This window comes from Camellia sinensis, chromosome 15, assembly GCF_055761805.1.
Source record: "Camellia sinensis isolate YWXY chromosome 15, ASM5576180v1, whole genome shotgun sequence".
NCBI lineage: Eukaryota > Viridiplantae > Streptophyta > Magnoliopsida > Ericales > Theaceae > Camellia > Camellia sinensis.
This window is the reverse complement of record NC_138975.1, coordinates 39,839,088-39,852,206: the sequence shown is the minus strand read 5'-3', so window position 1 is coordinate 39,852,206 and position 13,119 is coordinate 39,839,088. Positions and strand designations below refer to the sequence as shown.

Here is a 13,119-nt window from a genome sequence, read left to right as displayed (position 1 = left end):
TGGAGTTTCTGAATTTGCATTTGCGAGTCGACTGCAATCAAATTTGTATGTGCATATATGTTAATTTTGTTTATAACATTCAATTGTCATGCAAGGTTATAACATTCAATTGCCAAATTTCGGTTACTATTATAGAAAAATTGTCATTCACTTTTCCAATTCATTTGATTTTCACTAATTCTTCCTGCATATATTCTGCATACTAAGTTTTCGGGAGTACATAACATAGTTTTTGGTTTACTGGGCAAATTGATTGTAATGTTGCTTCAACTTACGAATAGATCATTTCATCCCAAAAGATGAGATCCATAGATTTAAATCTACATAACCAAACCTGCACCATTTTCCGATTCAAGATTATTGATTAGATAAATGGTAGGGAAGAGTTGAGAGGGAACTGCATATAAACTACACATCATTAGCTGCCCCAGGGTTAAAGTAGAAATAATCTTCTTCACGGAAAAGCTTCCCTTCCAAATTATTGTATAACTTGACATAATCCAACATTTGTTTAATAATGTGTCTAACTCGAAGACAATTTGGTAAAAAACCACTTCCATCGACCAAATGGAGTTTGTCAAAAGTAAAGCTACTAGAGTTCTATTAAGAGCACAAAGCAATTGTCAATTGGTTTTACACCAAATTCCAATACATGCCACAGTCAATAACTACCCAACAGTAGCATGTGCTTCCTTCCAGGGCCTAATCAACAAAACCCCTCAGCACCACGAAATCAATTATTAGATGGCACAAACAGGAGATAGATAGATAGATAGAGAGAGAGAGAGAGAGAGAGAGATCAATAAATGGTAAATCAAGTGCATACCTTAGGAGCCATGTAACCAAGGGTTCCAGTTTCACCAGTCATGATTTATTTTCATTTTATATTGTTAGGTTTGAGTTTTCCAGAATTCTCTCTAACGCGCTGTTAACATGTTATTTCTGCTCTCCTCCCTTTTTGATCTCATTGATGATTGATATTTTATCCTTTTGATTGCCTAATGACTTGGTGATTAGGGTTTATTGATTTTGATTGTATTGTGGTTTTGAAACTTATTTGTGCGTTAATTTGTGGTTGAGAAAACAATATTGTTCATTATTGATTTCTAATAGCGATTAGGTTCTACAGTTTTTTTTCACATATATGGGATGTTTTTTTATTTATTTATTATTTTTTTATTTGGGAGGAGAGAAGAATTATGTTACAATTCGAAAATTATTGATTGTATTGATACTGATGTTATTTAGACTCTTCCCATTGTTGTTTTTATGTCCTAAAATGCTTAACAAAGCCAAGATAGTTAGGTTTGTGTGAATGCATTTAATAGAGGGACAACGTTGAAACTTCTTAATATATTGAACGTTGAAAATTCTTAATATATTGAAAGTCAAGTTACTTATGTGTTTGTGGGATATTTATGTGTTTGTTTGATTTGGAAAACAAGAAGAATTATATTAAAATTGGGAAATTATTGGTGAAATTGATATTGATGATATTTACACTTACTAACAGAGTATGCACACCCACCTTCCATTGTTGTTGGGGATGTCCCAAAATAGTGTACCATCTTGAAGAGCCAAGAAACTAATACTGTTACCATCATTTTGTTTAGTTTGAATGCATTTAATAGATGGACAACTTTGAAAATCCTTACTATACTGTTAAAGTGTAAACATATTAACTCATTTGTTTTAAATTGGGATAGGTACGAAATTAGATGCATTCTTTATTTGTTTATTTATTTTTAAATTGATGAGGGGCCGGTATTGTGATTTATGGGTGGAAAATTGAATTTAGGAAGGTGAGTAATCATTTAGTTTGTTGATCTGACATCACAGTAATTTATAATCTGCAAGATATCTGAGAAATTATTGAGAGGAGTTAGAATTCCATAGAGAAACTGATGGATTTGCAAAAATTCTGATTTATATCACTTGGGAGAACAGGAAAGTAGGTACTTGCAATTTGTACATGTTTGAAATGATTTGGCAATTCTAGACATAAGAGAGAATTTTTTATGATGGAGATTAATTTAGCTGATTAAATCTCTTACCGTTGATTGGAAAATTAGTACATTATTGAATTAAAATTGGCATATTCTAAGCTAACATAAAAAATTCATGTATTTGCGTGCAATGAAAAACAAATAGTTGACGAATAACATAGAATGGATGAACATTCAAATCTGATGCATTGCATTTAAAAAATTGTTCCATGTTCCCATCACAGAAATCGAATTTTGCCAGATTAAGAAGAAGAATAATTTCCTTATTTTTTTTAAAAAATGTGAATGATAAACACAATTTTTGAAATTTGATACATATCCTATTATATCATTATGTGAAGAATTGTGGATACTTTTCTAAAGGTTTCGAATATTTTTCAGAGTATCACTGTAATTTTCCCAACATAAGAGCTATGCTACGCTACACTACACTACCCCAAAAGATAAAATTGAATAATTTGAGATGTTCTAATCTGTTCAAACACGCTTCTATTGTTGTGGAACTTTTTTCTTTTTTTCTTCTTTTTCCTTTTTCATATTATTAGCCTGTAGTTTTTTATAAGAAAAATAACATTGATTTGAGTTCATTTTGCAAAGCAATAAAATGCCATAATTGCTAAGTAGAAGATGGAAAAGCTGATGATGCCATGATCGGGAATTACTAGATTGTTTGTTGTAGTTTTTACTGTAAAAAATGTGATTTGTGTGTCTGTGTGCGTGCGTGCGCCCACGTTTGAGATGTTCCTATCTGTTCAAACAATCTTTGTATGTTGGAATAAGGTTGCAGTTTTTATCATATTCCAGGTTATGTATTTCCTTTTACCTTTTCACATAGTGGTAATCATCTCTTTACTTAAAGGCTTTTATTTTTATTGGAATTCTTCTTCTTCTTTTATTTCAATTTTTATTTTTTATTTTTTATATTAAAAAAAATGGGATTCGTGCATTTTAATCTTAATATTATTTAAAGTTTGGTAGGCTTATATGCCACCAAACTGGGTTCCATTTAAAAAAAAAAAAAAAAAAATTGGTGGGTTTGGATCCGATCAACATTCTTTATTTGTTTATAGATTTTTAAATTGAATGTTTAAATATGTTATCATACACTTGGACTTCATTCTAAGCAGTTTGCTTTCTGATTAAATGTGGTGACTATGGACTTCATTTTATCATGTTGGATTTCTACCTCCTCCTCCATCATATAACAGAGTAAAATTGATTTGTTAATTAGGTATTATCTGGATATCACCACCACCACAGCCACCGTCATCGTCTTTGCTTCAAACCCCCTTCGGTACCTCTTTCCCTCTCTCTCTCAAACCCTGTGTCTCTAAGGTTTAAATTGATGTTCTTTGTGGCTGTGTCTGTTCAAACCAGTGAGAAAGAATGTCTTTGTTATAGTTCTCTCTCAAATCCTGTGTCTCAGATGTTTAAATTGATGTTGTTTGTGGCTGTGTCTGTTGAAACCAGTGAGAAAGAATGTCTGGGTTCATTATGTTTCGTGACGATCTTGATGATGCATTGTGTGGTGTTGTTAGAAGATGTATAAGAGTAGAGTATTTATTGCTGCTTCTTTGTTACATTTGTGATTTTAATTTGTTTAGTTATGCAATATTGGTAATTGGTAAGTTGTGGTGAGTTCCATTTATTTAGGATTTAGCTTTACTCTTAGAACTGGACTACTACAAACTTTGATGAGATATTTATGCTATGGATGATATGAGACAATGGTGATTACATTTTTGTACCGTATTAACCTTTTTAATATGAATGGATATTTATGGTCAAATGCTGTATTTAATTCCAAGTGTTAATTGAAGAAGTTTGGAATTGTTGTTCATTTTATTGAGTATTGGAATTGCAAGGTGGTCAACTTAATTTTAGATGAAGCTGCTAAGAGGCCAACATAAATGCTTTAGATAATACAGTGAGGTGTAATGAAAAAAACTTGGTTAGATATGATTTAAGAAGAGTATAGTTTTGCATGTTGAATTGGGTGGAAAAGATTTCATGCTGCCTACATCAAGTATACAGGAGTGGAGGCAACTCGAGTGTTTTGTTTCAGTATTATTACTGATTGTAGTTAATGTGCGCTTTGTTTTTTTGACGTTTCCAATTTCCACATGTAGATATATATATATATATATATATATATATATATTCATATGTATGTTCAAATTTATCTCATCCGAATTTAATGCTTTAATATGACATTTTGTATTTTATGTTTCAGTGAGGCTCCTTGGACTCTTCAATTGATTAATGTTCTTTTGCTAGCAAGGTTGAAGGTTTTATGCAGCAAATTAGCAGAGTTTGATTGATTTATTAATAAAGTTTGGCTGCTTGAAATGTATGGTCAGGGTAAAGATCACTTTATTTCTTATGTTTGATTGCTAACACACAGACTCTTCACATTAAGGTAAAGACTCTTGGCTCCAAATTAGGTGGGTCTTTCCTGTTTGTGTTTTCTGCTTTTAAATTGGTCTTTCATCTAAAAAATTTTGAAATTGGTCTTTCCTGTTTGGAAGATTTGGCATTTGTTTTCAGAAATCTCACCAAAGGTCTTTACGATATTTAATAAGGCCATGATTTTTGGGCTTTATATGTGTATCTCTATGAACTTTCTTTTTTCTCTTTTGAAATTTTTAACATTATACTTTAACTACATGTCTCTTTTCAGTTATGATATTAAGAAAGATGTATGAAACTATGGATTTAAAAGGAATGTATGAAGAGGAGTTGTTTTGAGGAGTTGCATTTTTGCTTCCCATCTTACTTTGTTGTTGTCTACTGCATAAATTTTTTTATGCAAGAAGTTGTGATGGATGTTAGCATCCATATCTTTTAGAGAGAGAGTCATTTGAATCGTCGACTAAATCATTATGTGCTTCACATTACATGCATTTGGATATGAATAAGGTTTCCAACAGTGACTTGTGTGTGTGTGTTTGTATATATATATGAAACTGTAATGTTGAATCAGTATCACACGTGAAACAGGAGTATGAAAGCATCATATTTGGCCTCATGATCACTTTGGAGGACCATCAACTTGGTGATTCCTAAGAATGTAATAATAGTTATAAAGTGATTTTCCTTTTAAAGGTTATTCTACATGTACACATGTTGAAAATAAAAAGGAAAATGTATCATCATAATGGAATAAAAAGGAAAATATATCATCAAAAAATTATGAGCAGTTGACAGTCAATTAGCAAGCTAAAAAATTATGAGCAGTTAAAATTTTCTTATGTAGTTATAATTTGATTGGCAACAGTAGCACTAATTGATGTGCATTTTAATTTTAATTTTTTTTAAATTGCAAAGCACTGGCTGGTATGTATTATTTGATATTTAATTTTTTTTTATATTTGATTTGTTTGGAATTGTAAAGTACAGTCTGTTAAATATATTTTTATAACTGCATTTTAATCTTAATATTATTTACACCGTGCCTTTAGGCACGGGCATACACTAGTATATCCTAATTTCTTATCAAGCCAAACATACAAAATAATTATTTCCTTTTAACACATGAAAATGTAGTTTCTTAGATGCATTCCTTGTCACTTTGAAATCCAATTAATAAAATGTTTTTTTGCTTAAATTCTAAAAAAATTTAGTTCCAAATCAATTTTATTTATTTTCATTTAGCAATTTCCTATTGAGCACTCGGGTTATAAGTCCAATTTCAAAACTTTCGAGGCAATAGTTCCAAGATCTATTTGCTTGCAAAGCAATCTTAAGATACAATTTTTGAGAAAATTTTTCAAAATTTTGTTTGGTTCAAATTTTTTGAAAACAATCTCCAAAATTACTTTCTCTCTCCTACATATCAATCAATCACTTTTTCTCTCTTCTCTCTCATTCTCAATCATTTTTTCTCTTACATACATCTACTCAACTACAACAAAATATTAAATCATCTTAAATTCTCAAACTCCAAAACTATTTTCAAAATATACAACCAAACAAATTAAAAAAATTTCTAAACTCTTTTCCTAATTTTTTTTTTTTGAAAATTTATCTATTTGCCATTACCTTACTTTTTTTTTGTTTATATGTCCATTATCCATCTATTTGTCCATGTCATCAATCTATCCATTTATCTGTTTACATACCATCCTTCTATTTGTCTACATATCATCTATTTGTCCACTTAATTTGTCTATATAACTACCACCCCACCAATTGTTGCCCCCATCCACTTCAACCAACAACTTTGGATAAATATATATATATATATATATATATTTAAAATAATAATTTGTTCTTCTCAATAAATAATTTTATTAGTTATGTTCTTAGCTCTATAAAAGATTCGACAATGCTACGTAACTCAAATTTTGTGGCTCAAAAGTGGCTCAAATGGCCAAAACGACGTCGTTTTGAGTACAGAACAACATAAAAATGGCCAATTGAGCCACTTTTGAGCCACAAAATTTGAGTTACGAGACATTTTCCTAAAAGATCTACTATTCGACCAAATACCATATATCTCATATAAATGGAGTCATCATCAATTATCTCTTTCATTTTCTATATCTTTCTTTTTTGTCAAAGGCACATCGATTTGTAATTAATCAATCCACACAGTTGTTAGATGTGTAAATGTTATTCTATTTTACTGTATCATTGAATTTTACTCCAATTGTCTCATTAAATTTTATCAAGTCATTTTAAAAACATTTTGTTCTCTTATTTCAAAATTTTATTTTTATCAAATTTAATTATAAAAAAAAAATCATCTCTAACGTTTTATTTTATATTCAATTTTTTTTTTATCAAATTCAAATTTAATAAAAGATTGGATGAGTGCTCAATTTAATATAAAAAATGAGCCTATATTGATTTGATACACATTTGATAAATAAAAAAAATATTAAAAATGATATTTGAGTATTTTTTTATTATGGTAAATTATAAATACACCTCTTGAAATTTACTTAAAATACAAATTACTCCTTGTGGCTTGGAAAATTACAAATAACTCTTTGTCAGAATTTTTTATTTAATAGAATTAATTGAAAAATTGAAATTTCTAATTGTTCACCTATGCAATAATAAAATTATCTGAATTATTAATCAAAATAAAATTTTAACATTATTAAAAACTGTTAATTAACTTGATAATTTAGTAATAAAAAAATTTATTTGTTATGAAATTAGAAATCTAGAGGCATAATGTAATTTTTAAAACTACAGAAAATAATTTATAATTTAAGTAAATTTTAGGGATGTATTTGTAATTTATCTTTTTTATTATCGTTCAAAATATTTTTTTGATTAATTTTAAATCTAATAAACGAAGAGATAAGGATTGTAGATGATCTGACCTCGACCCGCCTTCCTCGTGACACCTTTACCTTTCTCTCTCATGTTCATCTCTCTTGCCGAATCAATCATATACAAATAAATAATTGAAGATCATCTGTTTTTGTTTCTTCAAAGCGAAATCATGGAAGCTGAGCTGTTCGAAGACTGCTGGGAATTGATTCTGAATCAATTAGCAGCCGATGACATCAACTCCTTGCAATCCCCTTGTTTGGTCTCTAAGCAATTCCTCTCCATCACCAATCGACTTCGACGTAAATTGGTGGCCTCCAACAGATTGTTCTACAGCAATAACTGTGAGGCTTTATTCAGAGCCCTTCAACGATTCACAAACCTGCACGAGATTGAGCTTCATGATCCTGTCTTCGGTGACAACGCCGACGTCAATTACCCCATTCGAAGAATCGCTTCTTCCGGGTTGGATCTTCATTCCCTCTCTCTTGAATCTTTACAGAAACCCCCATTACCTAAAACTATTATGAAATTGGGTTTGACCATGAAGAACTTGAAGATTTTAAGATGTCCTCGGGCCAAGCGTTTTCGAAATCACCACCTTGTTGTCATAGCTGATGCTTTACCATGGCTTGAAGAGCTCGGTATCCAATTTTCCGGCAACAATTTTGATTCTAAAAGCGCAAAGTACATAGTAACTGATGCTGGAATTGAGGTTATGTCTCGTAAGCTCCGACGGTTGCGTAAAATTGATATAACCGGGCAGGTTGGTTGTTCTGATCGATCTCTCATTGCTTTGTCATCAAATTGTGAGCTTTTGCTTGAAATTCAATGTGCTTGTTGCAGAATAACTGAACATGGCGTTTGTTTTGTACTACGCCATAGTCGAAACTTGATTTCTCTAGATGCTGGACCCTATTCCAGTTTACAAAATTGATTCCTTCACTTTTGAGAATTCCATGACTTATGCAACATCTTTACGTGATCTTGTGTTAGAACCATATGGAGATCATGACCGAATTCTTTCTTCCATTTCAACAGCAGGCATTCCATTAGAGAAGATTTTAATATACGAAGATTCTGGTTTGAGCTTACATGGACTCTCGACTTTCTTGTGTGCATGTCCATCTTTGACACTCTTGACACTTTGTGACATAGATTTTCTCAATGACGATTCCATGAGGGATTTATGCCAATATCTTTCTAGTCTTGTGTACATAAAGCTTTGTTGTTCAGCCTTAACTGCCACAACCTTCTTCCTTCTTACGAAAGAATGTCCTATGCTTTCAGAAATTGACCTGGGCCTTCTAGAGCTACAGGTTGAAGATGATTTGGACATGGTCTTGGGGAGGAATTATCGAATAAGATCTTTGAATTTGGGTTTTTGTGTGTCAAATGATGAATTCCTGAAAAAAATAGGGGTCATTTGCCCCAACTTACAGACTCTTAATCTGACAGGACTTTACGGATTGACAACAGAGAGCATTGGGGAAATTTTGAGGTGTTGCTCTCAGATTAAGCATTTGACAGTGGACAGAACCAGAGAAATGGTGACCTTTTTGGAACAATTCCAAACTCGCAAGGGCTTTTTCAGGCTTTTTTGGCTATTTTAACCACAAAAAACAAAATAGGCTATTTTAGCCATAACAAACAAAACATCACATCCAACCTATAATCATTACATTCTTCTCTCACAAAAAAAGTCAAAAAAGTTAAAAAGCCAAAAAGCCCTTCCCAAACCAAGCTTTTTAGCCCAGGCTAAAATAGCCAAAAAAGCCAAAAAGTCAAAAAGTCAACCCACTTCCCAAACGGAGGCAAAATTGAACATTATCGGATTCTAGAGGAGGGCAACGACTGATACGAGGCATCTCTGGCACTGGTATTCTGTATGTGAAGAAAGAAAAGGGCTGCTAGGACTTCTTGTGGCTGCTAGGACTTCTTGTGACTTGAGGATGAAGAAGAATAGTAAGTGGTATTTGTTAGAGAGAAAAAAAAAAACCTCCAAACCCATACTCTCTCTGCATTTTGCATTGGAATTTGACAGGAAGACTTGTATTTTGAACTCGTCATGTTTTTAACTTTCAGCTGTCCAATATGTGACGCTGTGTTCCAGAGATGTATTTTGCTCATAATTTTGATTTTACTCTTTTCTGTTTTTAAGACTCAAAATTTTGATTTTATTTTTTTAATAAAAATTAATAATATTGATGATAATAGTGAGTTTTGATAGAGTAAATTAGAGTTTTGAAAGAAGATGAATAAAAAATAATTAAAAGTTGAAAAAGAAGATGAACAGAGTTGAATATGATGTAATATGTATTATACTTATTAATAAATTTATATTAAGATATAATAACAATAAAAATTTTAAAATTTTAATTAGGCATATTAAATTATTATTTGGATATAAATAAAAAGAAACCAAACACCAAAATCATCACTCACTAAAGGGCCCATCAACCTCCCAAGTACCGCACCCAGGGCCGGCCCTGAGATTTAGAGGCCCAAGGCGAACTTCGAAAATGGGGTCGTCTTACATTGAAAAAAAAAATAAAAAATTCATAGACAAAACGATAAGTTACAATTTTTTTATTTGTTTGTACCCACAAAAAAATTTACTTGCACATATAATCATTAAAATTATAAATAAAAATTTACTTTTATATATTAAGATAGGAAGCAATCATTACAAATACTTAAAAATAAATAAAAATCTAGTCTTGTTACTTTTTTTTTAGCCTCATGTTCAATTGGGCCTATAATATTTGGCTTTTTTTTTTTTTTTTTAATTTCTAAAACACAAAATTATATTTGGAGGCTCCTATTTTCAATCCAAATTTAGGAGTCTAAGGCGTAGGCCTCTCTTGCCTACCCTCAGGGCCAGTCCTGGCCGCACCCACCCCAGAACAAGCAAACCTAACAGAGGCATTTGCCACCCAAAGCACACCCGACACTCCCCCAGTGAGACCAAATCTCGAACACCATCGCAATTTCCTAGTGCACCTCAATTTTACCATTAACCATATTTACCACCAGCTGTGAGTCACCTTCCACAACTGCCGAGAAGCCTAACTCGCAGGCCAACCGATAGCTTCTTCCGCCAATAATGCTAAAATTTGGACTACCCATTTGATTTGGGTAGATTTTAAACTAAATGTTTGGGTACTATTTTTAAATGTTATATTTCATTTAATTCATCTTATTTTTTAATATTTCATTAGGATAATATGACTAAATTACTCTTTCAAATTTTTTTAGTATGTTTTCATTTTGAAACCAATTCAAAATAAAAAAAAAATAACATTCCCTCATTCATAGAGAAAATTTCTTCCTTATTTTATTGAGAAAATCTCTCACTTATTCCATTGAGAAAATTTCTCATTTATTCCAAGGAAAAAATATCTCATATTTTTAAAACCATAAATCATCTACCTTTTGAAAATCTCGATGTAAACTTCCACATTATAGATGCACGCTGGTAAATAACATTTCATCATGAAACCATACACATACTCAATGTTACATGAGGGTGTGAACATTAACATTGGATGTAACTACCTATTTGTATTGCAAAATTAATGTGAACATTCACATCTCCATGTACACGCTATGTTTGTAACAAAAATTACACATTATTATTTATGTTAGTATCACTATTTTTGAATGTAAATATTAACACATTGTTGTTTGCGCTTGCATGACTATTTTTGAATGTGAACATTAACATTGACTAATGATGTGATGATCACAACATCAATTGCAACACATTACAATGTGATAATCCACAAGTAATAACTCTATACAATGTGAACATTCATACTGACATGGATAGGCCCACAAGGCTTACGGCCCACAGCAAACAACCCCAAACCCATCGTTTGGGACCCATAGCATAACCCAGTTGGCAAAGCCCAGGACAGCTGGAGGCCATCTGGACATGGAGGGCCAATGGCATTCAGGCACATGGCAGGTGAAACACAGGCCACATCAGCAGACAAAGATCTGCAGAGTTATTGCCACAACATATCACCATTAATGCAGCCCATCACAGCATTTATTACGACAACACCTCCCCGTCGGAACAGAGCCCCCTCACCCTGAACAAGGTAAGCTACGGCACAGGCTTTCGGCGGAACGGGGCACGTCACAAGGGACAGTAAAATGATTACCAAAAGATATAAGCAAGAATCGAAGACAAGAGGAAGGTTAAGCTTCTCTATCTCTCTCTCTCTCTCTCTCTATATATATATATATATTTCCTTCTTCCTTTACTGATTCGCTCGCCGGAGGGTTCACTGGAGGACTACCTTGTTCCCCTTTGGACTTGCTTGCAGGTCATCTGGTGGAATCACCCGCCTGAATCGGAACTTGAAGAGCTTGGACCAGCCCAACCTATCCACCCAGGACGGACTGCATTATCAGTTGGCGCCGTCTGTGGGAAGTTGTGGTTTATTCGTGCGCTAGTTGTGTTCACTATCGCCGGAGCCCTCTTTTCTCACCGTTACCTTTTCTTCTCACCCGTCCAGGTGTATGGTCACGACTAGGTCCATGGCTTCTCACCATAATACCGCCGATCATCAAACAGACCCTTCCCATCCAAACAACCCACCACAATACATCATCGAACTCACTAACAGCATTAACCGCATGGCCGAGCAAAACTAGGCCCTGATCAGTGCTTTACTCCAAAGAAACCTCCCCGTTCCACCTCCAGATATTGCACCCAACCAAGAAAGAACCCTGGGCCACACTGCTCCACAACCCCCTCCGTTCAACCCAGAAGGTTTACAACCCCCCCTCCTCCACATATGAGCCTACCACCTCCACCTCCGCGCCCGTCAGTCGTAGCACTAGCCCCTGAGGGGGAAGCCAGCAGTGTCCAGCCTCCATTGACCAACCACGGCGACAACATTCCCCTCTGGGACGCTGAACTCCGAGCTATGAAGCTCCAACTACAAGGGCTCATGCAGAACATTCAGCACAAGCCCTCAGTCACCGCTAACTCGCCTTTTGTTGCCTCCATCCGCGACAAACCATTGCCCGCCAAGTTCAAAATGCCTACCATTGACTCCTTCGATGGCACAACGGACCCAGTCGATCATCTGGAAACCTACCGCACCCTCATGATCCTCCATGCTTTCCCTAACGAGAGCATGTGCCGAGCTTTTCCAGTGACACTGAAGGGATCAGCTCGGTTGTGGTTTAGCCAGTTACCGGCCGACTCCGTCTCCACCTTTCAACGCCTCAGTGACTCTTTCCTGAGCCATTTTATCAGAGCCCAGCGTCAGAGACGCCCAGCCACCCAACTCCTTAACATTCGTCAGACCGAGGGGGAGTCGCTCCACAGCTTCGTCACCCGCTTCAACACCGAAGCCCTTCAAGTAGCAGAGAATGACGACAAGGTCATCCTCACGGCTTTCATGGCCGGCCTGCGGTCGTCCGATTTTCTTTTCTCCCTCTCCAAAAACCCTCCAACCACCATGGCAGCCCTACTATCCAAAGCCCAAAAATACATGAATGCTGAAGATTCCCTGGCCGCTCGGCAAAAGTCGACCCCTAAAAATCCGACCCCCAGAGACAAGAGGAAAGACTCAGAACCCAGGACCGCCCAGTATAATAGCCAAACACCCCACTATAATGACCGACCGCACCGAGCCGACCGGTCGGCTATGACCCGACCGCCCGGTCGGTTCGAGCGGTACACACCACTCAACTCCCCCATGGAGCACATCCTCAATCAGATCCAACGGGACTACCCCATCAAGTGGCCCCTGTCTTCATGAAACCCCTCCAATCGCAAAGATCAGTCCAAGTACTGCCGTTTCCA

At 34.7% G+C, this 13,119-nt stretch overlaps 1 protein-coding gene across 2 annotated transcripts; it reads left to right on the top strand.

Annotated features, from left to right (window-relative positions):
* Positions 1–7,299: 7,299 nt before the first annotated feature.
* On the top strand, positions 7,300–9,461 carry LOC145788752 (uncharacterized). 2 transcript variants are annotated; one of them, XM_082907611.1, is made up of 2 exons: positions 7,300–8,058; positions 8,751–9,461. In XM_082907611.1, exons 1-2 carry the CDS (start codon positions 7,465–7,467, stop codon positions 8,763–8,765), a joined length of 609 nt encoding a protein of 202 aa, XP_082763737.1. In that variant the 5' UTR covers positions 7,300–7,464; the 3' UTR covers positions 8,766–9,461. The 2 variants fall into 2 exon arrangements, with proteins under 2 accessions (XP_082763737.1, XP_082763736.1); XM_082907610.1 differs by having other exon boundaries at positions 7,306–8,058; positions 8,334–9,461.
* The last annotated feature ends 3,658 nt before the right edge of the window (positions 9,462–13,119 follow it).

Excerpts from the sequence above, each read along its gene's own strand:
- LOC145788752 (XM_082907611.1), top strand. The coding sequence starts at position 7,465 with ATGGAAGCTGAGCTGTTCGAAGACTGCTGGGAATTGATTCTGAATCAA.